General features: G+C 46.1%; 4 protein-coding genes across 4 annotated transcripts; 2 read left to right on the top strand and 2 right to left on the bottom strand.

The window, feature by feature from the left end:
* Window positions 1-268: 268 nt before the first annotated feature.
* LOC100192589 (Histone H3.2) lies at window positions 269-1,029 on the top strand. The gene has a single exon (NM_001137804.2). The coding sequence runs from the start codon at window positions 339-341 to the stop codon at window positions 747-749; it is 411 nt and encodes a 136-aa protein (NP_001131276.1). The 5' UTR covers window positions 269-338; the 3' UTR covers window positions 750-1,029.
* Window positions 1,030-2,546: 1,517 nt separating this feature from the next.
* LOC103651777 (G-type lectin S-receptor-like serine/threonine-protein kinase At2g19130) lies at window positions 2,547-5,735 on the bottom strand. Its single transcript, XM_008677477.4, has one exon. The coding sequence runs from the start codon at window positions 5,303-5,305 to the stop codon at window positions 2,720-2,722; it is 2,586 nt and encodes an 861-aa protein (XP_008675699.1). The 5' UTR covers window positions 5,306-5,735; the 3' UTR covers window positions 2,547-2,719.
* Window positions 5,736-6,181: 446 nt separating this feature from the next.
* LOC100284591 (dirigent-like protein) lies at window positions 6,182-7,555 on the top strand. Its single transcript, NM_001157486.2, has one exon. The coding sequence runs from the start codon at window positions 6,272-6,274 to the stop codon at window positions 7,358-7,360; it is 1,089 nt and encodes a 362-aa protein (NP_001150958.2). The 5' UTR covers window positions 6,182-6,271; the 3' UTR covers window positions 7,361-7,555.
* A 208-nt stretch (window positions 7,556-7,763) lies between these two features.
* On the bottom strand, window positions 7,764-18,362 carry LOC100304331 (uncharacterized). The gene is made up of 18 exons (NM_001348358.1): window positions 18,061-18,362; window positions 17,414-17,623; window positions 16,992-17,087; window positions 16,769-16,821; window positions 16,029-16,125; window positions 15,571-15,644; window positions 14,887-14,998; window positions 14,442-14,552; window positions 12,101-12,177; window positions 11,454-11,520; window positions 9,792-9,857; window positions 9,579-9,686; window positions 9,324-9,454; window positions 9,142-9,208; window positions 8,984-9,051; window positions 8,781-8,877; window positions 8,524-8,594; window positions 7,764-8,425 (listed from the first exon to the last, which is right to left on the bottom strand). Exons 1-18 carry the CDS (start codon window positions 18,211-18,213, stop codon window positions 8,032-8,034), a joined length of 2,052 nt encoding a protein of 683 aa, NP_001335287.1. The 5' UTR covers window positions 18,214-18,362; the 3' UTR covers window positions 7,764-8,031.
* Window positions 18,363-26,472: the final 8,110 nt, after the last annotated feature.

The following is a 26,472-nucleotide window of genomic DNA, read 5'->3' as shown; positions in this document are numbered from 1 at the left end:
GATCCGCATCGAAGCCGTCCCAGCCAATCACCTCGCAGATCACTCAACACGCGGATCGACCCCGCCAGCAGGCAGCAGCGACACCCTCGCCCTCCATCCCAATTCCCAATCCAACGACCCATAGTTGTCCGCCGCCCGCGCCAGCGCCCAGCGCTTCCGAAAATTTTCGCCATCCCAGCGTGCCCGCCCAAGCAGGCAAGCACACCCTCTGCCACCAGTATAAACCCAAAGCCCCCTCCGACGGCAGACCGCATCACACAGCTTGCAAGGCGCCCCATCTCTCAAACCATCCGAACCCCCCTCGCCGCTCACTCCCAAGCTAATCCCCGCCGGCAGCGATGGCCCGCACGAAGCAGACGGCGCGCAAGTCGACGGGCGGCAAGGCGCCGCGGAAGCAGCTGGCGACCAAGGCGGCGCGCAAGTCGGCGCCGGCCACGGGGGGCGTGAAGAAGCCGCACCGCTTCCGCCCGGGCACCGTGGCGCTGCGGGAGATCCGCAAGTACCAGAAGAGCACGGAGCTGCTGATCCGGAAGCTGCCGTTCCAGCGGCTGGTGCGGGAGATCGCGCAGGACTTCAAGACGGACCTCCGGTTCCAGTCCTCCGCCGTGGCCGCGCTGCAGGAGGCCGCCGAGGCCTACCTCGTGGGCCTCTTCGAGGACACCAACCTCTGCGCCATCCACGCCAAGCGCGTCACCATCATGCCCAAAGACATCCAGCTCGCGCGCCGCATCCGGGGCGAGAGGGCCTGAGCACCCCCGGTCTCTACTGCGATTCCTTCGCTTCCTGATTTCTGTAGCGGGAAGAACTACTGTAGTAGGCGAGGAACTACTGCGTGTTATATTGGGGTTGTGGGTAGGAAACTAGGAATGTTCTGTTGGTTTCGATGCAGTGCCCCCCGTGATACTGACATCCGTGCTGCTTGTTCTGTTCTTCCTACTACGAATGCGATTGTTACTATTATTTTAGCGTTTGTTTATGCGGTTATGCTTCTGGAACTGAACAGTGCTACTTGTTACCGCTTTCTGCCCCAACTTCCAACAGAAATAAATCCGCTACTCTGCTGCGTCAGTAGAATTGTAAAAATGAATCGAAGTCACAAAGGCGCGAAGTGTAAGCTGTGCAATGTTTTAAACTGTACGCGCAAGTGCTTTGTGTGGGCCAAAAATGATTGGTACAAATTGAAGTGGACCAAAATCCCCAAACGATTAGTTGGACGAGCAGGTTCCTAGGAGTAAAATGATAGAAAACAATAGGTAAACACTAAAATTATTTTCGTTTTCATATTTTTCATCGAAAACGGTAACTCTGAAAACAAAAATAACATCGGTAATTCGGAAAGATCGAAAACGAAAGTTTGGTATGAAAATTACATCTGTTAGGCTCAGAATCTAAAATTCGATTGATAAAAATTATAACATATATCTTCAATTGATTTCAAAAATTCACGCAAGTCATACATTCATATATAAAATTAGTAATAATATATAAGATATAAGGTCACATTAAATATATAAGGTAGATACAATAATAAAATAATTATTATGTATTTAAATAAAGTAGAATCAAGATGTGTATAATACTATGACAATTACATTCTATTTATACTCCTACTACTTGGCATAGTCAATATAATTAGTGTTCTCTTGGTTATTCTTAAGTTCTCGTGCAAATTATGAATATATGTATTAAGAGTAATAACATGTAAGAAAAATAAATAAGATTTATAAAAGTTTCAAACAATTCTAAATTATATATTATTAGATAGATCTTGATTTTAGGAAAATATTAAAATTAGTTTCATATTTTTCTAAGCTAAGATAATTTTATTATGAATTTATAAAGGTAAGTTCAAATTTAATATTTTTCTGAAAAATACCGAATTTATTAATAACGGTAAAATACCGAATAAAACAGTAATTTTCGGAAACAGTCGAAAGAGCCCAAACCGTTTCCGCTTCTGATTCCTATTTTTTCTACCGATTTCGTTTCCGTATTTTCAGTAAATATTTCCATTTACATCTAAATTTCGGCAAAACTTCGAAAATGATTTCCGGTATCTAAAAATTACCGTTTCTGTTTTCACCCTACAGGTTCTATCACACTGATCACATCGTTACCTCTAGGCTGTGCATTTAAGATCACTCGATTAATCACAATTAATCAGATAATTAGAAAATAGCGCGTGTGAGTATGGGAAACTAAATCCCGAGGCATATGTCTCCATGACAATGCGATAAATCACGACACTGCACTTAGTGTCGCGCTTGCCATCCATCCCTATATGTCATGGATTCTATACCAGTTGTGAATCGAAACTTTTCTTCGGTGACGATCGAAGCTCCGATAAGAATAAACTAATCATAATGAACTCTTAAAAACACAATGAATACTCTGGATTTTTTGGTGTTGTGCAAACCCCACTGTTTTTTCTTGTATTAGACATCTATTTATATAGATCTCGATCATAAAAAGAAAGCGAAGAAAAGAAAAAGAACAGCAAAGACATGCTCCGAATGATAACTTTTTAACCGAGTTTAACACTATCTCTATAAAAAGAAAATTAACCAGGATTCAAAATTACGTGCATTGCTAATAGATTTTAGCCGCAGAACTCCAATTTCGTACAGAACTATACAACTGTTCTTTTTTATTCTTTCTAAGACCAAATATACAACAGTTATATTGATATTCGATTAAAAAATTATTATACACGGACAAATTAATTGTGTGATCCACTCCCACTAGTAAAGGGTTGTGACGTTGACGTGCCTGAAACCGTAGTTGTCTGTTGTTCTGTTGACGAGTGTGGTCTCCCAAATATGGTCTCCAGCAACCTCGGCAGGGGTGGCATGTCGCAGTCCAAGACGCCCTCCAGTATCTGAACCACCTCCCCCATGGTCGGCCGGTCGGCCTCGTCGTCCTGGATGCACCAGCATGCCACCTTGCAGGCTCTCTCCACCTCCACGAGATCGGCGTCGCCGCAGAGCTTGCCATCCAGCAGACTGCTGACGCTGACTACGCCAGGCCCCTTGACGAGCTCCCTCGCAGCTTCCATGGGGAAGAACGCGAGCTCCTCCCGCGCGGCGTCGTCGTCACCAGAGCCACTGGCCGTGCAGTACTGCTCGCCGGCGTTCCTCCTCCCCGACACGAGCTCCAGCAGCACCATGCCGTAGCTGTACACGTCGACCTTGGGCGTGATGGCCGTCCCGCCGATCCACTCCGGCGCGAGGTAGCCCTTGGTGCCCCTCATCGTGGTGAGCACCCGGCTGAAGTCCCTCCCGACGAACTTGGCCATCCCGAAGTCGGCGATCTTGGGGAGCAGCGACGCGCCCAGCAGGATGTTCTCTGGCTTGACGTCGCAGTGGATGATGCGGTCCCGGCAGCCGTCGTGGAGGTAGGAGAGGCCCCTGGCGACGCCGACGGCGATCTGGTACCGGGTGCTCCAGTCCAGGAACACGCCGCCGCCGCTCTGGAACAGGTGGATGTCGAGGGACCGGTTCGGCATGTGCTCGTAGACGAGGAACCGTCTCTCGCCCTCGCAGCAGAAGCCGACCAGCCTCACCAGGTTGACGTGCTGGATGACGCCGATGGAGCTCACTTCAGCTCTGAACTGTTTCTCTCCCTGGAAGCTGCCGTCGAGCCTCTTCACCGCAACGCCCGTGGAGTCACGCAGCTGCCCCTTGAAGACGGAGCCGAAGCCACCTTGCCCGAGCTTTTCAGAGAAATTCTTGGTCGCGGAACGCAGCTCTCGGTATGAAAAGGCCGTGAGCCCACCACCGGCAGCAGCCCCTCGACCGTTCTTGGTTTTCTTCCTCCTACGGATGATCACTGCTACTGCCAGCGCCAGCAAAACCAAGGCAGCAGCGCACGCACCGGTGACGGCACCGATGGTCACTCCTCTTTTCCTGCGTCCTGATGTCTGAAACTCTGTTGCAGCGAGACGAAGATGAAGAGTTTCTACGTCGGAAACATAGTCGGCGTCGTTGCTTTGCGGCTGTTTCGCGTCGAGCAACCCACCCTGCCAAACGAGGCACCCCTGGCTGCCACCATAGGAATACGCAGTGCAGGAGCAGTTGGTCAGACATGCCGTTGAGCATTCAGCTGAACTCCTCGCGTTCTGCAAGGTACGCCCGTTGTCAGGCAACCCAATGCTAGGCATGGAGAAGAAGCCATCGGACGTTGAAGATGGCGCGCTGGCATTGCTGTTGTTACCAGTACTGCAATCCAGTGGAGCATCTCTAACGCACCCTCCTGTCCGGTCACCCTGTTCCCAGTCCATCGGCGACCTCACCGAGAAGCCCTTCATGCAGCTGCAGAGCTGCACCGCGGTATAGCTGCAGACCGTGAACGGCCCGCACGCAGCGTACACGTCGCACTGCGCCTTGGGCCCCGCGTAGAGCGTCAGCCAGCCCTTGGACGCGCCGAGCCACACCTGGTGCTTGTTCTGGCCGGTGACGTCGACGAAGTTGCGCGTCACGGTCGCCTCGGTGGTCACGTTGAACTGGAGGTACTCCTCGCTCGCGTCGTCGACGAACGCGAGGTGGAAGTTGGGCACGTCCCCGGCCATCTCCGGGATGTTGCTGAAGTACCTGCCGTTCCACGCGCCGGTGGCCCAGTAGGTGGTGACGGGCGATGAGTCGCAGAGCCTGAGCACGAGCTGGGGAGCGACGGGGTCGACCTCGAAGCAGTAGGGCCCCGGGGACGGGGTGGCCGAGCTCAGCCTGGACACGAGGCGGCTGCTCGCGCCCGTGGCCCTGTTGAGCCCGAGCTTGGCGCTGGGCAGCAGCGTGTCGGTCGGGTGGTCGAAGCTCTGCCACAGCGTGCGGCGTGGCGCCGCCGCCGCGGTGGAGCTGGAGTTGGATGCGTCGAGGAGGACGAGGTTCCCGCTGTTGAGGAGCACGGCGACGGCCGCGGCGGTGGTTGTGTTGGCGTCGTGGGCGGGCCTGGCGGACCACGTCACCAACTTGGTGGCGTTGTTCACGACGGCAAGGTCGCCGTCGCCGGTGACCGCGAGCTCCGGCGATCCTGTGTCGGGCTCGATGATTGGGTTCGCGCCGTTGGCCACCCAGACCGTGGTCCGGCCGGGGACCGCGGTGAACCATATGCCGAGGTACCACTTGTCGGCCGAGCCGGCGGCGCCGTCGGGAGCCTTGAAGAAGCCGAGCGTGAACTTGCTGTTGTTGGACACGAGCGTGTCGTTCCCGGCGAGCACCTGGCGCGGCGAGAGAGTGTCCGTGGCCGCCGAGCGGCACGCGCCGACGAGGGCGAGGAGCCCGACGACGGCGATGGGCAGAGCGACAGACATGGTGGTACTTGGTGAAACGGGAGGGGGCTGCCGGCTGCGCTAGAACGCAGGTGGGGTTTAACATGTGGACGTGGGCGCCCACGTGCAAGACCGTCGCCGAGATGACGAGTGCGGACGGCGCGGGGTGGAGCTGGACCAGAAACCAAGCCGGGCAGCCGGCCGGCCGCTGACGAGAAAACCCGTCTCGGTGCCGATGGCGACGGCACTTGCCGTGTTCGTCCAGTCGCAGCGGCGTGGTTGATGGTGTTGGTGTCCAGTGCTTTGGGTCTTTTCACCGTGGCCTGCCGCCCGCCGCCGTGCTTCGCCCGTGGAATTCAACGCTGCCTTTTTCATGCGACGCACTGAGTTCCCGATCCCGACTCGTCGCCCCTAGCAAGCGGCCAAACACCAACGAAAAAAAAACGTACGAGGTGCTGCGACTGCGCCACGGTCCAGACGTGTCTTCTAGAGTATGCATCAGTCTGGGCGTCAGGTGGGGTGGCCACTACTGATGTGCGTCTCTGCATCAGCATGCGTGTTCATCTGCTGCCTCCTTGCGGTCCTGCCTGCTAGATAAATGCTAGCACGGCGGCGGCGGCGGGCTGGGCCGCTGCTCGCACGGAATCGACCTTGCTGGGCCTTTCACGGCCTCCGTTTTCTTTTTGAGCGGCAGCATGAACGTGGAGTAGTTTCCCGTTTCAGTACCAAAAGCCCAAAACGGAGCTACAGCACGGCGCGTGTCCTGCAACTAAACCATTGGTTCCTCCAATGAGCAAGTGAGCAACTCCACGAGTCCACACAGCTAACCACTAAACGATGAAGCCATCAACACGTCCATATGCTCGCCATCCCATATATATGGAGATCTATTGTGGGTGGCTCAAGCCATCACAGTGGCAGCTCAGTCAGAGCACAAACAGTTGCAGTATCAGTGCATCACCACCAGCGGGGCGAGCTAGAAACAGAGAGAGAGCCTTGCCTGCTCGAATGGCGTTCAAGAAAGCGGCCATCGGACTCTCTTCCCTTCTCCTCATCCTCGTCCTCCTCCTCGTCGCGCCCAGCGCTACCGCGGCGAGACCGACGCGTCAGCTGACTTCCGACGACGACGACGACGGCACTGGTGCTGCGGCGCCCGCTGCCGCACCGGCCATAGCGCACCCTGCTGCTGACGCACCGGTCACTGCCGATGCCAGTCCACCTGTGGTAGGAGGCGCCGGTGTGGTGGCGGCGCCCGGAGGCGCCGTGGCAGCAGACGCACCGGTCGCTGCCAATGCCATCCCCGCTGCTGCTGCGGCAGCTCCGGTCGCAGCCAGCACCATCCCTGTGGGGGCCGGGGCCGGGGCCGCGGGAGCGGGTGCAGCGAGCGGCGCTGACGGCCACGGGATGGTCTTCTTCATGCACGACATCCTCGGGGGCACGAACCCGTCGGCGCGCATCGTGGCCGGCATCGTGGACAACGCCGCGGTCACCGGGCAGCTGCCCTTCGCGCGGCCCAACGGCGCCGTGCTGCCGCTCAACAGCGGCGTGAACGTCAACTCCGGCGCGGCGGGCGCCATCGACAACAACAACATTCCCTTCCTCACGGGCCTGGGCGGCGCCACCAACGCCGCCAAGTCCGTCGGCAGCAACGGCAACGGGAACGGGAACGGGAACGGCGTGCCGGTCTTCGCCGGAGGCAGCCTCCCGCAGGGCACCACGCTGCAGAAGCTCCTCTTCGGGACCATGACCGTGGTGGACGACGAGCTGACGGAGGCACCGGAGCTGGGGTCCGCCGCGGTGGGCCGCGCGCAGGGCTTCTACATCGCCAGCTCGGAGGAGGGCGTCAGCCAGACCGTGGCTGTGACCGCCATGTTCAAGGAAGGCGGGTTCGACGACACCATCAGCTTCTTCGGCGTGCACCGCACCGCGGACTCGGAGTCGCACCTCGCCGTCGTCGGCGGCACGGGGAAGTACGTCGGTGCGAAGGGCTTCGCCAAGGTGGCCGTGGTGAGGCCCGGAGGGGTGGCGGCGTCCGGCGCGCTGCTCGAGACCGACGGCGTCGAGTCCGTACTCCAGTTCACCGTGTTCCTCGTGTAATGTATGAGCCTGTGTGTGTGCGCGCATGTACGACGAAGACTGCAGGTGATGCTGTTCAAGGAGCGGCAAGTGCGTGCAACTGAGGTTGATGTGTTGTGTTGTGTGATGCAGCAATGAGTTGCATGCAAAAGTTGATGTATTACTAGCTGCTGTTGCTACTACTACTTGTTACATAATAAGGATACGTGTTTTCAGAAATCGTACTCCTGTTCTAAAATATAAAATGTCTAAGTTTATGCTGAATCAAACAATTCTATGTTCAATCACTGTAGAACGAGTAAAGTGGAGACTAGATTACGAGTACATAATTTCTTGTCAATTCTGCTTAATTAAAACCTGGCAGGGACATCCAAGACCAAGAGCATTTTATCGTTATAGTTAATATATGTTCCAATGTCCAAAATGTGGAATGCTACATAATGTTTATCATTCATTCATTCATGTATGAATGCACATGACAAGACCAAACAAATAAGCTAATGAAATGTCAGTCTACAGTGTAACAATCTCCACCTCCCATGTAGTGAGTATAATCTATAGAACGTCCATGGACACAATGAAACAACAATACTATGTACATTCAACAATTCAAAGTCTACAAATTTTCAGAAGAAGCCAGCACAAGGAAAGTTAGGTGGAATGCGCGTTCAGAGATGTCGGGTTGAGCGTGGTTATTTTGGATTGGTTGATTTAGATAGGTCAGCTCGCAGCTCCTCTTCAAGCTCGTCGAAATCCCAACCGCCTATCTCCTCATGGTCTCTGTTAACTTTTCCGAATTCTAGCTCTAACTTTGCAAACTCTGAATCTGGGTCCATCGTCTGCTCAGGTTTCACTGGAGATTTCGGAGACTCCACGGGCACATCTTTAGGTGAAGAGGGCACCTGAACAGGTGAATGGCTCGATTCAGATTTGTCTTTGGCTGAACGATTCGATCCAGACTTGTCCTTCATTGGATCCTTTGCCTTGCGGACTTCAATGTCTAGTGTCGGCCTTTCTACCGACTCAAACACTTCCTTCAGTTTCTCAATCTCAGAAAATAAGGTCCTGACCTCTGCATCATCTTGCCTGAAAAATAGAGAGGGTAAGGTGGTTTGTCTAACTGCAGGGATCATGGGTACAAAAAAGAGATTCAGTAAGTAGAGATGAGAAGAGTCAGAGAGTACCTAGAATTAGCCGCTTGCTCAGAATAAAACATCTTCTTCATGCGATCTACAATGCTGAAGGCAATCACGATCTGAAAATGTAGAAAAATTGTCAACCAGCTATCTGTTAAAAGCTAATGGGCTAAAAACACATATATGTTCATAGCATGAATTATAAAAACAAGACAGCTATTTATTCGAGCAGGTGTGTGTGTGACCTTAACAACATCTAGTTAAGAGTTCAGGTGTAATATCAATGTCAGGTACTAAAAATGAACCTTCTTTTCAGTTTCCAAATATTCCTCCTCAAGGGACTTTTGTGGACTTGTCTGCACAGAAATCTCATCATCCCCTTCATGTTCTATTGACTCCTCCCTATAAGATTTGGTCCAGAACACAGATTGAAAAACAATTAGTTCTATTTTGGTTATAAAAAAAAGGAAGGGTGCATGTAAGACATTGCAAAGAACAATTGAACAACCTAGAGTTTAAGACTGCCAAATTATCCACGTATGTGCGTATCCGCTCAATTGACGGGCTAAGAACTTCCTGCCCAAGAAAAAAGATGCATACGAGAAACTGAATAAAATATATACTCCAATAATACAATGCTTAAACAGCATATATCCAACCAACAACCTTGAAATAGGAAAGATGATGCTTGGTCAACTTCAGAAAACTGCTTGTGCATCTCTCCAGCTCGTCACTAAACAAAAAGTAAAGCTGAATCAGCCAAACATATTATTTTGTCACATTCTTCACAACAGGATGAGAAGAGTAATAATAGGACAAAAGGGTTGAAACTTGTAATAGTTACATACTTCGTTTTAGTTTCCTTCTGTTCATTGTATGACAACTGAAGTTGCCATGTATCCTCGAGGAAATTTACCCAAGTCTTGACTACACTGGCCTCCATGTTACATGAGTCAATAGATTTTGACAGGTCATTCTCCTGTGTTGATGCAGAAAACAAAATATCAATCTAGTCAACATATTGAAAACAGATAATAAACATTGATCCCATCAAATACAGCAGGATCAAAACTGAAACTGGATAATCAGAAAAGTGTAGCCACCTTTGCTTGTAAAGTAAATATCATCTGATTGTTTGCTTCATGAAACTGGTCCCTCTCTTCTCTTGTCTGCTTTAGTCGACAAATAGCAGCATTCAGTGAAATGTTGACCTGTTCATCATGAAACATTGAAAACAAATCAAGATCAGAACAATAGGAGACAGGAGAAAACATCAAGAAAATAAAATCTTCCGCAGATGTCTCAGGATAAGGCACCTTCTTTAACTGAGCCTCAAGTTCATCCTTTTGCTTCTCCAATTCAGAAATCTCAGCAGTCAAATCCTACATGAGACATTAAAAAAACATGATTTAATCAATAGGTGTAAAATCGTCTTTTCACATGAAAGATTAACACCGTTAGAGGTCAAAACTAATGGTAGTGTCATATAGTGAACCAAATTTACATCCTGTGTCAAATAAGAAAGATTTATATTTTGAGGGCCAAAAAATGAACCAGGAACTTTACTAGTGTTAAATAAGGAATTGTCTCAATCAGAACTTATATGTGCATCCATTTTATAAAGTACCATAAATATAGTATAGATACACATGTGCAAGAAGAATGGCTTTCCATGCAGCTACCTAAAAAAAAAGTATTTCTAGTCTTCCAGAATTATGTTGGGCACTTCGACTAAGGTGGCTTTGGTTACAAAAGACTGACCACTCTCGCCCCTGGTCTGGACTTCAAATACAAGTCCCAAAAAAGGCTAGAGCTTTCTTTTCTGAAGTAGTGACCACTGAAGTGGGGAATGGAAACAATACCAAATTCTGGAAGGATAAATGGCTTAATGGAAAAAGAATTGCAGATCTGTTTCCAAGGCTGATTGGCGCAATTCCGAAGCGGGTAATCAATTGCAGGACAGTTCAGGAAGCAATTGTTAGCGCCAAATGGATATCTGACATCAGAGGAGCTCTGTCAGTAGGGGTTTTGACAGATTACCTTCAGCTTTGGGATTTGATATCTGGCATCGAGCTACAGCCGGAGGTTGATGACAAGCATATTTTCAGTATTGCCTCGAACGGTGTGTACTCAGCCAAATCAGCATATGAAGGACTGTTCCTAGGATCTGTGACATTTGAACATTATAAAATAATCTGGAAGTCCTGGGCCTTGCCAAAATGTCGCTTCTTCCTTTGGTTGGTGGCCCATAAGAGATGTTGGACAGCTGATAGATTGGCAAAGCGAGACCTAAATCATCCAGAGAAATGCCTGCTATGTGATCAAGAGGAAGAAAATATAGACCACCTCCTTGTGCAATGTTCCTTCTCCCGAGAATTCTGGTACCTTTTACTCAGGAAATTTGGTCTTCATTCTCTTGCACCACAGCCGACTGCAAACTCCTTCCTGGGATGGTGGGAAGTGGTGGGAGGAGCAGTACATGGTCTCACAAAAAAGGGCCTTAACTCTCTCATCATTCTGGTAGCTTGGACTTTATGGAATCATCGAAATAAATGCATTTTTGATGGCTACAACCCAAGTATATCTTCAAGTCTCAGAGCTGCTGATGAGGAAAGAAGAAGATGGGAAGTGGCTGGTGCAAAAGGCCTCACACATCTGGCTGCACCCTTGGTAGAGCCTTAGGAAGATTTGAGTAGTTTGATTTTTTGATCCCCTTATAGATCTATATTTGTATGCCTGTTTCTGGCCTCCGTAAGGAGGACTGTAAACCTTTTTGCTTTTGTTTTTGTTTTTCTCTGCTTAATATATAATGGGGCGCAGTTCTCCTGCGCGTTCGAGAAAAAAAAATAAGTTGAAAAAAGCTTACAAAGGTGCGTAGCTATAACTATATGCTAGAAGGGAAATGAATCAGAGTTATATGTTATACGATGCGATATGAGAGCTACAAACAGATTCTACATATGAACTTGGATTCTTACCTTTTCAACAGCAATCACTTCGTTCTCCTTTTTAGCACGAAAGTTAAGAGCCTCTTCTTTCTGGCGTCTGAAATCGTAAAATTGGAAAGGTCACTGGAAGGTTTTCTGTAATCTGTATTTATTTATTTGTTTTAAAATGCACCAAAACAAAATTTAGAAAAATCATAAAGCTACAATAGTGGCAAGTGAACAACATGATTTGTATAATTGTAATATGGTGTACTCACTAGTGAACAGATTCATAGACTAGGAATTGCATGCTGATAACCCTGCTGATTTAGCGACAAATACCTAAACTAAAATCTAATAGAATCACGCCAACTCTGACATTATACTTTCAGCCAATGTAAATTGAATTAATTTACACAGAATGCAGATTGTACTGTCACAATGAATATAGTTGAAGTTTGATGTGTGCATAGATATATGTTCCTCTGGCAAGTGTTAATATGGGTGTTCCTTTTTTTCAAATGATTATCTCTTAAAATCAATCCATATGTACTAGGAAATCAAATATGTGAGAAGAATAAGATTTCATCCACCAGAAACATAAACACAAAGGGAAAGTAGAGTCCTTAATTTGTACAAGATTCTAACAAGGTCAACAAACGATTTTAATATATGCCTACAGAAAAGTTAAGCTAAACCTGTGATCCAAAATACGCTTCTCTGCCTTGGAGGATGAATTAGCAAGGGAAGTCGCCAATACCTTTAATTTCTCAACCTGCATCATTTTAGTCCATTATGTTAGTATATAGCTATATTTTCACCAATGTCCATGTATATAAGCATAGTTCATCTAGAATGATTACTATCAGCGTCCGGGGAAGACCATACCCTCGGATACTGACAATATGCCTATCAAAGATCACATCAACAGAGAAAAGCTCAATCAGGGCTCGGCCCAACCATGTGTCCCTAAGGCCCTGTGCCCAAAGGGGTCTTGCTCGGCTCCAGATAAGTCAGACGCCCTCCACATCGGAGACCAGGTCCCGAGGCCCTCTAGCCCTCGAAGCTCTTCCGCCTCAAGCACCCTCCATACCGGGGGACTAGATCACGGGGCCCTCAGGACCTCTGAGGCCCAGGGCCTTCCAGCCTCTAGAGCCCTATTTCTCTCGAGGCTCTCCAAACCAGGAACCAAGCTCACTGCTCGGCCTACACTAGGAGTCCCTGTAGGCTAAGATCTACAACTAGATCTCTCGGGCATCCTTCAAGATGTCGTGGTCCCAACAGTCGAAGCCCCTAGGGTAGGACAACCCCGAACGAAGATGCCTCCCAAGGCAGTACCACCCTAGTGCCATGTGAACCCCTACTCAAGACGACCATACCGGGTAGTTAGGATTAAGGCTAGCTCCAGCAACGGACCCTAAAGGGTTCTGTACCCTAAATATAGAGGATCAAATGGTTCTCTACGCTCTCCAGCAACGTCCTCTAAACGGTCCTCTAAATTTAGAGGACGCTGCTGGATTCTCTATATATAGAGTTTCTCTAAACGGTACTCTATCCATTTGAATACTTTAAATAACCGGTTTAGCAAAACTAAAATATGTACAATACATTTGAGAGTATAACAAATACGTATGTACAAAAAATAAAAATAAAAAATGTCTCTAATATAGATATTTGAGTATAGAGGACGTGATTTAGAGGACGTTGCTGGAGACAACCTAAGGCTTCCGTCCATCGCATTAAATGTCGTGGATAACATTGTGGTCAATGAAATGCATTGTGGCCACACCGGGGGCTACAGGTGTACCCGAGGCCACTGTGTAATGTGTCACCGTCCTTGGATTCATAACAATGGGCAGCAAGCGTGGCTGAGGCTACTATACGGTGCGTGCCACCATCCCTGTTGCCACGTCTAGACGTACCAACAAGCATTATAAAGTACAGGCTGCTACAACGTTTATCAACTACGTCGTACTAGATGGCGCAGGATTTAGTACTTGCCACTACGACAGGGCGTATCAACCCCTGAAGCATGGTGGGCTCAACATTGTGGCCCGACCAAGACGTGCACCATGAACGACCCCACGTCTGAGATAAGATAGGAGTAGTTGAGGCTCTGCTAGGCAGGTCCCACTGCCCAACAGACATGTATCTCTCTCCTCACTTGGGCTATAAAAGGGAGGGATAGAGCAACGTAGAAGGAGGATTCAAAAGGGATTTTCAGCTCTCGATTCAGAAGGTAGCCAGAGGTGATCTAGAGACCAGTTAGTCTAGAACTCTCACCAGAACCAAAAGGGGAGAGCTAGGTGGTCATAGAGCTCAGGGGTACATTTGAGCATGTAATGTTCTTCACTTATGCTTTCAGCAATCCATTGTACACAATTACAAATATGACATAGTATTACATATTTGCGGCCCGAACTTCTATAAATCACCCGTGTGCTAGTAGCTAGGCAGTACACAGGATCAACGTGCCTCTAGCTTGCGTCCCTCGCTTCTATCCCTGAACCCTCTCAGGTGCCTCCGGTACCCTGGTGTCGTTACACAACGACAACTATCACGTTGTTATTTGCAAGTCCAAATAATGCAACGAGTAAGATGAAACTTTGACACAATTACAGCGCAATATTGGTGATTGCTCACCTAGCCCATGCAATAATTTAGAAGTTATCAACATACATGGTTATATTGCTGCAACAAACATAGGCCATACTGCAGATGATATAGACTATTCAATGAAAAGTAAATGTAAAGAGAAAAATTCTGGGAATTAAGAGTCCCATAGCTCATAAACTGACTTGCTTCAAAGGATTATGTTCAGAAAATGAAGATCCAACAACAACAAAAAGAACAGTATAGTATGCATGATCACAATAGTTAGCACTAAAGAGATTAGTTATCACTAAACCTTTGTTTTTGTTCAAGTGTCCATGCAACTGTGGTGTTTGGCCAATTTATGAGTGAGACTGAATATAAGCAGAATATAAATGTGTATCTAACCAAAAAAATAAATTCTCAGAAAATCACAAATAAACATGCCTTTTGGGAGTGGATCTCTAAGGAATCCCCAGTATTAATTGTTTTCTTCTTCAATAGAAGTTCCTCCATTCTAGAGCAAAATCGGACTTCGTTGAGTGCTTCTTTGAAAGACTGAGCAAGGTGAAAAATAGAGTTAGCTTGTTCCAAACTAAAAGCACTATAAAGGCATAATAAAATTACTTATAAAAAGATGCAACAGATCAAAGCAAACTGTTTGGCAAACTGAATTTACTTATCGATGCTGGGATCATAAGAAACTTATAAATGAAATAATTAAAAGCCTAAAGCCATGTGTGCCAAGTGTATGTCTTCATAATGACACTGTGCCCGCTTATAGGTAGATCCCAAGTACCTTTGTGAACATTTAACCAAGCATTGAGAAATTGTACTGCAGAAACAAGTAAAACAAAGTACTTAATCTGAACATATATCATAGAGTAAACACCTCAATAGTTGAAGTCTTTTCTGTAACTTTATCAGGATCGCCAATTGATTGAGCTCGTGATGCCTCCTTCTCATGTAGTTTCTTCCACAAATCTAGAGCTTCAGAATCTATCCTGAAGTGAAATACACATATTAGAGTAACAAGAATTAATAATAGCCCAAAAAAGGCAAAAGTACTAAATTAATCTTTCAGTCTTGTCATATGTTGCAGGTTAAAAGTATAGATCACAAATGATGGCTGATAATATTTTACATTTAGGCTAGAAAATTGAATCGGACAACACCCTGATTTGCTAAATATCCTTACTGGCACTTTGAGGTGAACAATTAAATGTTATCTCATATCACAAATCACATATGAAATATAGATGATGTTTACTGTTAAACAGATAGATGGACCCAGGACGTGGTCCACATCCATTGTGCCGCTGGCCATGGCCCATGGGCCTATGAAGCACATGTAGACTGTTTCGTATTAGGCACGGATCTCCCATGTGCTAATTTAATTCTATAAGCTAAACACTATGACGTACTTTCCCTATATAATCTAGTATCCTCTACTCGCATCATCAATCTATTTTTCCCGTGTGCAAACCTTGCTTACATTGTATCAGGCTGGTCCATCCTTGCTCACACACGCATGAAAAATTAGACTTCATGAGCAAATCAGTAGAATAGTGGTCACCTCACAATGTCAGCATTCCTCTTTAGACCTGAAATGGCACTTTGTGTGAACTGAAGTAACTCTTCACGTTTCACCTACATGTATACAGATACAAGAATATTATTTGAAAAAAAAGGTCAATTTATGCAAAATTTGATAATTGAAAACAGGAAAATAAAATCCACCATTCTTTCTCTAGGAATGTAACCCTAATCAAGTGCTTGCTTTGCTTGTGAAGGAAAGAAGCAAGGAAGGACAAATAAATATGCCTTTTCAGTAGCAAGGAGAAAATGTGGCACAAATTAGAAAAATGAAACCCCATTCACCAAGAAAGAAGACTAGAAATATATATGAACTGCAATTACATTCTTGTAGATTACCAAGTACATAATAACTGGTGAATAATCAGAACATTTTGCGCCAAGTATTACATGATAATTTAGCACTATAAGTTTACATCAGACAACTGGCAGACATACCAGGACCTCATCATGGTAATTTGAGAATGACTTTGCCAGGTCCTGTATACTGCTCACTATAGCATTATTAACTTCTTTGCCCCCTGTAAGACATATTCTGTAGCAAATAACTGTCATTTAAAATGGAGAGGATGCTCATGAAGAAAACAAATACTGAGACTCAAGTTCAAGTAGAATCATGTCAAACAGCCACAGCCAAACTAATGATTAGAAAATGATGGGCTGAAAATTTGTTTTCTTAGGAAGGTAACATGTATAACCATATGAGCCTTCATAGGAGGCCAAAGTAAAATCTTAATTGCACATTCACTAAGAATATGAAATATCAAAAGAAAAAATATCGCATAACAAAATTTTAGGGATTAAAAGGCTTTGTTGTTGATATGAAAATAGCAAGCAGCCAAGCCGACAGTGTTGTACTTGAAATAGAAAACCATAAAATAAATTCTTAACATTCAAGGTGAAATTCACATCAAAGCAGTAGGTTTCTAGAGTCACTAGTATATCCTAAAGTGAAGTGCAAATGTTATTGCTTCGAGGACACTCAACAATATAGTTTAGATGACTATTTTCCCTGCTCCATCCAGACCAAGTGCACTTAATTATATGTTAATATTCAAGCTCGAGTAATTACTTAGTGTACTTAGACATTCCACTTGAACTGAAAACTAAAGTGAAAATTGCTTGGATTGTTGAAAAACATAGCGACAACTGACACATCTTTTGGACAATAAGCTCACCCGAAAATTTCTAGAAGAAGGGAAACCTCTTCTTCTTTAGGAGCTTCAAGAATCTGGGTAAGGAAAAGATAAGCCATGCTTAACTTGTAGCAGCGGTAGTGCGGTACAAGAAACAACAGAGACCTACTACAGCAAGTGCTTTCTTGTTGGGTAAAAACAAATACAGGTGCAGATGGTATCTTGAGTTCTTGACAGCGAGGATAGCATCATTGAATTAACTCACCATGGACAACGTAATACCCTCAAGTGCGTGGCTATAAAGGAATATATCTCGGAAGTTCATAGGAGGCCCTCCAATATCAGCATCATAAAACAAAACCTGCAGAGTTGTATCTACTATGTTCTTATGGATGAAAATAAGAAGGAACAATTGGATCTATACCATTAAAAGATCCAAACTTTAGATATATACCATGGACCCCACATGTCATTGACTCATGTGGACCCACATGTAAGTGAGATAGTAATGGTATGGATCCAAAGTGGTGATCTTTTAATGGTATGGATCCAAATTTCCCAAATAAGAATATCACATAAGTGTGGAGCCTATATGCTATAAATGACAATACAAAGCCAGTGAGCTTCATGCATGATTAAGCAAAACCCAAGAGCCAAGAACATGAAATCTGGTAGGCAGATGCACACTTTGGCCAATGATGGTTTCGAAGAGTTTGGCTCGCTTGAAGAGACATTCTGCCTCTGAGACCCACCCGAACCTCCAACTTCAGCCTCAACCTCCTGTAGGGCTCCGAGCCAGCGCCTTAGCACTTGAACTCTCTCATCCCTGCGTGATGAAACCGCAACCTCTTCCAATCGCTTCACTGTTTGCTTCACACTTTTGAAGTTCTGAGTGCTCTGTCAATCCCATAATAAGAAACATAATACAAATGTTCCTCAGATCAAGTCATCATCAGTATACAAGAGATTTCCTATATAAAAGACAGTCAGTCTATACATACTGCATCAGCATGAACCCTAAATGCCCAAATGTCCCAACTTTTAGTCATTTCCCCTTTTTAGCAGCCACCCCCCGTCCTAGAACATGGTGGTGTGACACTGATAGATCACTCATTACTCCAGTGTCACTTCGAATTAGAAGACAACACATAGATTGAACCAGAAGAAGGTAGAACGGCAGCTTAATTTACACGCGAGCCGCACCTCGGCCCTATAAGTTGGATTTATTGCCCAATTGGCATCGCCTCGTCAGCAACAAAAACGAAACACGTTTCCAGGCCAACTGAACGAACTCTGGGGACAGGACGCGGGGGACGGAGAGGGAATCCGCTCACCACGCGCTCGTTGATAATCTTGGCGCCCTCGGCGACGGCCTGGCCGGCGTGGTGTGCGACGGCGTCGGCGTAGCCCAGGACCGTGCGGGCCACGCCGCTGCGGCCGCCGGCCTCGACGGCCTTGCTCACCGCGCTCCGCAGCCACGAGGACATCGCGGGATCAGGGCGGCGACGGCGAGGGACAGCGAGGGGAGTAGTAGGTGGGGCGTGCGGTGGTAGCGCGGCGGGGCGGTCGCTTCCGAGGGCTGCGCGCTTCAGGCTTTCCGAGTTCAACACCTCAACTGTCGACCTGCTCTTTTCTGTTTCTCTTTCTTTTTTTTCTCCTAACATATTATGTTTACCATATTTATGACCTGTTTACTTAAAAAAAAAGAGGCGGTGTTCTTGTTCAGTTAAAAAAGTCAAAGAAGGGTAGCAATGCTGCTCATTCCACGTGCGAGTGAGCTCGGATTTACTATTCCTTTATGCCTAACCTTTAGAATAAAATCTAGTTCATCCTCTCACATTCAAAAAATGGTGTTCATCTCCTCGGTTTTATAAAACAGAACAAATAATCCTCTATACAGTTTTATTTGGTAATTTTGAACACATGTAATTGGTGATTTTTATGACATGACATTGCCAATATCCTCTATCTAAAAATCAAGTCGTTACACATTTCTCGCTTCCACAAGGAAATGCAACGAAAAAATAGGACGATTACGGAACTTTTTCTGTCCCCAACTTTTCCCACATTTATTCGTTTACTCCGTACTGATTCGTATGGAATTAGCCCGACCCGGCGATCAAATTCTTGGTGGGAATCATTAACTTTATAATGTTTTAATAACGGCTCACGCTTTTTTAATGATCTTTTTATGGTTATGCCGGCAATGTATTTGCGTAGTAAATAGAGTAAGGATCAAAGAGTATACCACTAAACAAGACCCTTATAGAGCAGAGAGAGAAAGGACATAACAAGACCCTTATCCTGGCTTCAAATCGTTGGTGTTGATTATCATATAATCTCCTTGCTTTGGAGTGAAGAAAAGAAGTTCGATCAGTTCATTCAATTAGGAAGCGTCAGACTAGGCCTTTCTCATTGGTTTTGTCTATTTCAATTCAGTGATCTAATATATCTAAAATTTATATAGCACAAAATTTGGTAATGAGATATTACATGTGTAATTTTGTTTTTCGTCAATTTTTAGACGGCCCTTTTCTTACATAAAATAACTTATATAAATATTTTCTAAATTCTTCTAAAGACTTTAAATTTGGACTCATATAAAGTTCTTAAAATATTTATGTAAATTATGGGTACACAGTTACATTTCTTAGAAAATTTTATAAAATATTTGTGTAATTTATTTTAGCTAAGATAAGAGCTATGTAAAATTGTATATTGTTTTACTATTGTTTGCTAAGTGCTTATAAAAATAAATGTAAAATTGATTTAGTTAGTAATTAGAAAAAATACTATTTAACTTGCTTAATAAAATCAACAAAAATCAGTAGTTTAATAATAATATTAGTTATCTATAGTAAATGTTTATCTTAGGAAGATAAACAAACAAATCAGGGACAAAAATATTAAACTCTTTTCATGTAGTTTTTAGTTTTAATAATTAATCTGTTACTTCTAAAATTTCATAAAATTTAGAGAACATATAATATCTTATTACCAATTTATATGCAAAATTATATACGTTTTAGATTCTACTACATTACAGATTTGAAATAGACAAAACTAGTGTCATTTAATCAATGACATGTCATTAAAACTAACAATTAAAACTGCTCTGAAAGTTATTTGTCTCGTTTTGTAAAACTAAAGAGCTTAAACAACTGGTTTTGAAGGTAAAGGGAGACTTAGACTATATTCTAAAGATTGGGGGTTATGTAAACTTCTTTCTACTCTTTTATTAGAACAAGTTTTACTCTTTAGTAATATAGTAATGTCTTGCAGATCACATGCTCGTTGTTTAAGCTCTTCGTCCACCAGCATGTGATCTGTAAAGGGTCATGTCCTCTAAATATAGAGGACTGTCAGGTCCCCTACGGCTCCAGCAAGGCACTCTATACCGTCCTCTAAATTTTAGAGGATGTGGCAGACACTCTAAATGTGGAGGGCTCCGGGAGTGCGCTATCCACGCTCTTCGTCCACCAGCCGCCGCCAGGAAACTTCCCCGCATTCCTACCCCACGCTAGCGACTGCATCTTCCGGGGCCGAGCCCTCGATCCGGCGCGCTTCGCCGCCGGCATCGAGGCAGGAGGGCGAGAAGCGGCCGTGCGGAGGTGGGTCTGTCGGCGTAGAGCTCGCACCCCTTGGAACCGAGGCCGTGCGACCCCCCGCAACCGAAGATCCAAGCCAGCTTCCCCCTGTTCGTCGCCGGAGAGCCGCCATCGGCAAAAGGCTTCGTCGTCCGCCGACTTCGTCGAAGGCAGCCGGCAAAAGGAAGAGAACCTCCTCGCCGCCGTCGTCTTCGTCTTCGATTCGGTCCACCGAGGCAGATCCGCGAACAGCGAGGTACGAACTACACAAATCCTTTTTTGTTTAGTACTTAATCATTACCGTATTGTATTGTTCGTATTCGGTAGTATGGATTAGGGTTTCTGGGATGTTTAGGGTTTACGATCTTGAGCATTGTAAATAATGCGCATGAATTTCATGCATCAATGGCTTATTGTTGTGTCCGGATGCTTCAATTTAGACCGGATTTGCGGGATCCATTTCAGGTTTGGAGGTGTTGTTCGTCCCCTATGATTCGGTTCTGTCCAGATTAAAATTACTCAACATGAATTTTGTATGCGACCATGGTAACCTAATCTGCAAAATTATAACAGGTTCACATAGATGCAACAGGTAACCTAATCTGCAAATTTTAACTCTGTACTCATAGTTTGGAATCCCTTCGATTGAGTAGTTTGTATAACATACTTAAATTGTAGTCGGTGTTAACTAATTGAACACTGTGTTTGATGTAGCCATGGATTCGGAGAACGAAAAGCTCCGTAAAGCACTGGCTACTCTGCTCAGAGTTGTTCAAAAGCGTAGTTGTGACATCGTTGATGTCGTGAAATCAGCCTTCCAGCCTTTCAACTCACCTTTGCTCGACGAATTGAACCGAGCACTAGTTGAGATTGACGACCTCGCCAAGGATCTTGAAGACGTAGCAGTGCAAACTCAGTGGGAGGTAGAAAATATGGCTAAGAGTGAAGTGAAAGAACATCCACAACAAGAGGAAGCAGTAGAGGAGCTTCTCATACAAGATGGTTCAGAAGACGAGCTACTGATAGACGAAGAGTCACCAATTAAGTATGAAGACCTTGTGGGCTACGCTAATCCCACACATTCTAACACTGTCGATGTGGATGCAGAAGAATCTGTACCATCAAGCTTCACATCCAAGAGGCCCCTTGGTCGAGATTCTTCGAAGGAAAAGGCAAAGAGGACTAAATCTGTGGACACATCTGAGAGCACCTAGAGGGGGGGTGAATAGGTGATCCTGTAAAAAACTTAACTTATAGCCACAAAAACTTGTTAGAGGTTAGCACAATAATTGCCAAGTGGCTAAAGAGAAGATCTTGCACAATACGACAATCACAGAGAATTCAACACAGAGGAGACACGGTGATTTATCCCGTGGTTCGGCCAAGTACAAAACTTGCCTACTCCACGTTGTGGCGTCCCAACGGACGAGGGTTGCAATCAACCCCTCTCAAGCGGTCCAAAGACCCACTTGAATACCACAGTATTTTGCCTTGCTTATCTTTATCCCACTTGCGAGGAATCTCCACAAATTGGAGTCTCTCGCCCTTACACTTAAGATTCACAAAGAAGCACGGAGTAAGGGAGGGAAGCAACACACACAAATCCACAGCGAAACGCGCACACACACGGCCAAGATTCGAGCTCAAAGACTATCTCACAGTTTCTCACAAGAACAGAGCTCGAATCACTTAGAATCACAAATGGATGCGCAAAGACTGAGTGTGGATGATCAAGAATGCTCAAGAGTTGCTTGGTGTGTCCTCCATGCGCCTAGGGGTCCCTTTTATAGCCCCAAGGCAGCTAGGAGCCGTTGAGAACAAATCTGGAAGGCCATCTTTGCCTTCTGTCGTCGGGCGCACCGGACAGTCCGGTGCACACCGGACAGTGTCCGGTGCCCGATTCCTTTCCTTAAATGGCGAAGCCGACCGTTGCAGATGCGGGAGCCGTTGGCGCACCGGACATGTCCGGTGCACACCGGACAGTCCGGTGCCCCTCCCGACCGTTGGCTCGGCCACGTGTCCCGCGCGGATCGCGCGGCCGACCGTTGGCCCTGGCCGACCGTTGGCTCACCGGACAGTCCGGTGCACACCGGACAGTCCGGTGAATTTTAGCCGTACGCCGTCAGCAAATTCCCGAGAGCGGCCTCTTCGGCCGAGATAGCCTGGCGCACCGGACACTGTCCGGTGCACCACCGGACAGTCCGGTGCCCCAGACCGAAACAGCCTGTTGGCTGTACACAACCAACTTTCTTCTCTTCTTCTTCTTCCTGTTTCTAATACTTAGACAAGTATATTAGTACACAAAACCAATGTACTAAGACTTAGAAACATACCTTTGCTCTAGATTTGCACTTTGTTCATCCATGGGTATTGATTCACATTTAAGCACTTGTGTTGACACTCAATCACCAAAATACTTAGAAATGGCCCAAGGGCACATTTCCCTTTCAACATCTTCATCAGATTCTGAGTTTTTGACACGCATGGGTGATCTTTCTTTGGAGCGCCTGTCAGTGTACAAAACAGCTGTTACAACTGAGGAAAAGAAGTTGGATTCAATGAACAGAAATGAGAGGTAGAAATTGCTCCTTGAAAAGAAGAAGTTGAACCTAGAGAAATTAAGGCTTGAAAGGCAGAAACTAAAGGAGGACAAGGAAGAGGAGATAATGATCTTAAGCATGGATTTGAGCAAATGTAACCCTCTCCTCCGCCAGTACTTGAGAGCACCTAGAGGGGGGGGGGGGGGTGAATAGGTGATCCTGTAAAAGTTCAAAACTTAAGCCACAAAAACTTGTTAAGGGTTAGCACAAGTATGACCAAGTGGCTAGAGAGAACTCAAAACACGATAACCACAAGAAAGCAATCACAGAGTTGACACGGTGGTTATCCCGTGGTTCGGCCAAGTACAAAACTTGCCTACTCCACGTTGTGGCGTCCCAACGGACGAGAGTTGCACTCAACTCCTCTCAAGTGATCCAATGATCAACTTGAATACCACGGTGTTTTTCTTTCCTTTGATCTTTTCCCGTTTGCGAGGAATCTCCACAACTTGGAGTCTCTCGCCCTTACAATTGAGTTCACAAAGAATACGGAGTAAGGTGGGAATGAGCAACGCACACAAGACTCGAAAATCAGAGCAACAACACGCACACAAGTCGCAACAAGAGCTCGCAACGCAACACAAAGAGTTCACAACTCCACAAGAGCTCTATATGCTATCACAATGAAACGAATGCGTGAGATTGATGTCTTGGTGCTTAGAAGAGTTGTAGGAATGCTTGGTGTACTCCTCCATGCGCCAAGGGGTCCCTTTTATAGCCCCAAGGCAGCTAGGAGCCGTTGGGAACAAATCTGGAAGGCCATCTTTGCCTTCTGTCTCGTGGCGCACCGGACAGTCCGGTGCACACCGGACACTGTCCGGTGCCCGATTTGTTTCCATAAAAAGCGAAGCCGACCGTTGCCGACCGTTGCAGATCTGGCGCACCGGACAGTCCGGTGCACACCGGACAGTCCGGTGCTTCCTTCCGACCGTTGGCTCGGCCACGTGTCGCGCGGCGATCGCGCGGCCGACCGTTGGCCCGGCCGACCGTTGGCTCACCGGACAGTCCGGTGCACACCGGACAGTCCGGTGAATTTTAGCCGAAGTCGCCGGAGAAAAACCCGAGAGCGGCCTCTTCGGCCGAGGCAGCATGGCGCACCGGACACTGTCCGGTGCACCACCGGACACTGTCCGGTGCACCACCGGACAGTCCGGTGCCCCAGACCGAAACAACCCCTTGGCTGCACACAGCCAAGTCTTCTCTTCTCTTCTTCTTTCTGTTTCTAACACTTAGACAAATATATTAGTACACAAAACCAATGTACTAAGACTTAGAAACATACCTTTACTTGTGATTTGCACTTTGTTCATCCATGAGCATATTTTCACATTTAAGCCCTTGTGTTTGCACTCAATCACCAAAATACTTAGAAATGGCCCAAGGGCACATTTCCCTTTCAATCTCCCCCTTTTTGGTGATTTATGCCAACACAACATAAAGCAAGTGGAACAAGTGCAAAACTATTTCAAATAAAAACTCAAATTAGTTTTGATTCAATTTTGGCATATATGGATCATCCTTTGCCACCACTTGGTTTGTTTTTGCAAATCAAATTCAAATCTCTATCTCTAAGTCAAACACACATGTTGAAGCATAAAGAGAGTCATTCCAAAAGAGATTGATCAAAGATTTCAAAAACTCCCCCTATTTCCCACAATCAATACTTCTCCCCACAAGAAGTCAACTTTTGACAAAAGAGACAATAAGAGACAATAAAAGCTTTTGACAAAACAAAAACTCTATTCTACTATTTTCAAAATCTCTCAAGTGGTAGCTGATCCATTTATCACTTTGGCCTTTATTTTCTCCCCCTTTGGCATCAAGCACCAAAACGGGATTAATCTTGGCCTTTTTAACCCCATTGCCTCACCAAAGTCTTCAATTAAGAGCAAATGGCAATAAGATGTCATGAGATGAACTTGGAATTAGTTACCCTCTCATCGGAGTGCAGTGGAAGTCTTTCATGGTCCAAGTCCACCTTTTCCCTTTCAATCCTCCTTCGAGACTAAATCATCAAACTCAAGCACATGGTTAGTCTCAAAGGGTCAAGTTGTAACACATCTCCCCCTAAACATGTGCATCACTTTGCAACGGACTTGTGAGGTCCAGGGAGTGTTTGTACAACTTGAGCACCATAATAAGCAACAAAATGCAAAAAGGAACATGATCAAAAGCATAAGTACATGTATGCTACAATTCAATCCAAGTTCCGCGAATCTAAGACATTTAGCTCACTACGCAGCCTGCAAAAGGTCTTCTTATCTAGAGGCTTGGTAAAGATATCGGCTAGCTGGTTCTCGGTGCTAACATGAAACACTTCGATATCTCCCTTTTGCTGGTGGTCTCTCAAAAAGTGATGCCGGATGTCTATGTGCTTTGTGCGGCTGTGCTCAACAGGATTCTCCGCCATGCGGATAGCACTCTCATTGTCACATAGGAGTGGGACTTTGCTCAGATTGTAGCCAAAGTCCCGGAGGGTTTGCCTCATCCAAAGTAGTTGCGCGCAACACTGTCCTGCGGCAACATACTCGGCCTCAGCGGTGGATAGGGCAACGGATGTTTGTTTCTTAGAGTTCCATGACACCAGGGACCTTCCTAAGAATTGGCACGTCCCCGATGTGCTCTTCCTATCGACCTTACATCCAGCATAGTCGGAGTCTGAGTATCCAACTAAGTCAAAGGTAGACCCCTTTGGATACCAGAGCCCGAAGCAAGGCGTAGCAACCAAATATCTAAGAATTCGCTTCACCGCCACTAAGTGACACTCCTTAGGATCGGATTGAAATCTAGCACACATGCATACGCTAAGCATAATATCCGGTCTACTAGCACATAAGTAAAGCAAAGAACCTATCATTGACCGGTATGCTTTTTGATCAACGGACTTACCTCCTTTGTTGAGGTCGGTGTGTCCGTCGGTTCCCATCGGCGTCTTTGCGGGCTTGGCGTCCTTCATCCCAAACCGCTTTAGCAGATCTTGCGTGTACTTCGTTTGGGAGATGAAGGTGCCGTCCTTGAGTTGCTTCACTTGGAACCCAAGGAAGTAGTTCAACTCGCCCATCATCGACATCTCGAATTTCTGCGTCATCACCCTGCTAAACTCTTCACAAGACTTTTGGTTAGTAGAACCAAATATTATGTCATCGACATAAATTTGGCACACAAACAAATCACCATCACATGTCTTTGTAAAAAGAGTTGGATCGGCCTTCCCAACCTTGAAAGCATTAGCAAGTAAAAAGTCTCTAAGGCATTCATACCATGCTCTTGGGGCTTGCTTAAGTCCATAGAGCGCCTTAGAGAGCTTACACACATGGTCGGGGTACCGTTCATCCTCGAAGCCAGGGGGTTGCTCCACGTACACCTCCTCCTTGATTGGCCCGTTGAGGAAAGCGCTCTTCACATCCATTTGGAACAACCTGAAGGAATGGTGAGCGGCATATGCTAGCAAGATTCGAATTGACTCTAGCCTAGCCACAGGAGCAAAAGTCTCCTCAAAATCCAAACCTACGACTTGGGCATAACCTTTTGCCACAAGTCGAGCCTTGTTTCTCGTCAC

This window comes from Zea mays, chromosome 3 (genome assembly GCF_902167145.1).
Source record: "Zea mays cultivar B73 chromosome 3, Zm-B73-REFERENCE-NAM-5.0, whole genome shotgun sequence".
In the NCBI taxonomy this organism is placed as follows: domain Eukaryota; kingdom Viridiplantae; phylum Streptophyta; class Magnoliopsida; order Poales; family Poaceae; genus Zea; species Zea mays.
The sequence above is the reverse complement of the archived record's forward strand: the minus strand, read 5'-3'. Positions and strand labels throughout refer to the sequence as shown.

Bases quoted from the DNA above. Each gene is read 5' to 3' on its own strand.
- LOC100192589 (NM_001137804.2), top strand. From the start codon at position 339: ATGGCCCGCACGAAGCAGACGGCGCGCAAGTCGACGGGCGGCAAGGCG.
- LOC103651777 (XM_008677477.4), bottom strand. From the start codon at position 5,305: ATGTCTGTCGCTCTGCCCATCGCCGTCGTCGGGCTCCTCGCCCTCGTC.
- LOC100284591 (NM_001157486.2), top strand. From the start codon at position 6,272: ATGGCGTTCAAGAAAGCGGCCATCGGACTCTCTTCCCTTCTCCTCATC.
- LOC100304331 (NM_001348358.1), bottom strand. From the start codon at position 18,213: ATGTCCTCGTGGCTGCGGAGCGCGGTGAGCAAGGCCGTCGAGGCCGGC. The intron at 8,878-8,983 runs GTTGTTCAATTG...CAAATCTTATAG, and splicing joins TTGGCAGTCTTAAACTCTAG to GGAGGAGTCAATAGAACATG. The intron at 8,595-8,780 runs GTTCATTTTTAG...CTACATTTTCAG, and splicing joins ATTTGGAAACTGAAAAGAAG to ATCGTGATTGCCTTCAGCAT.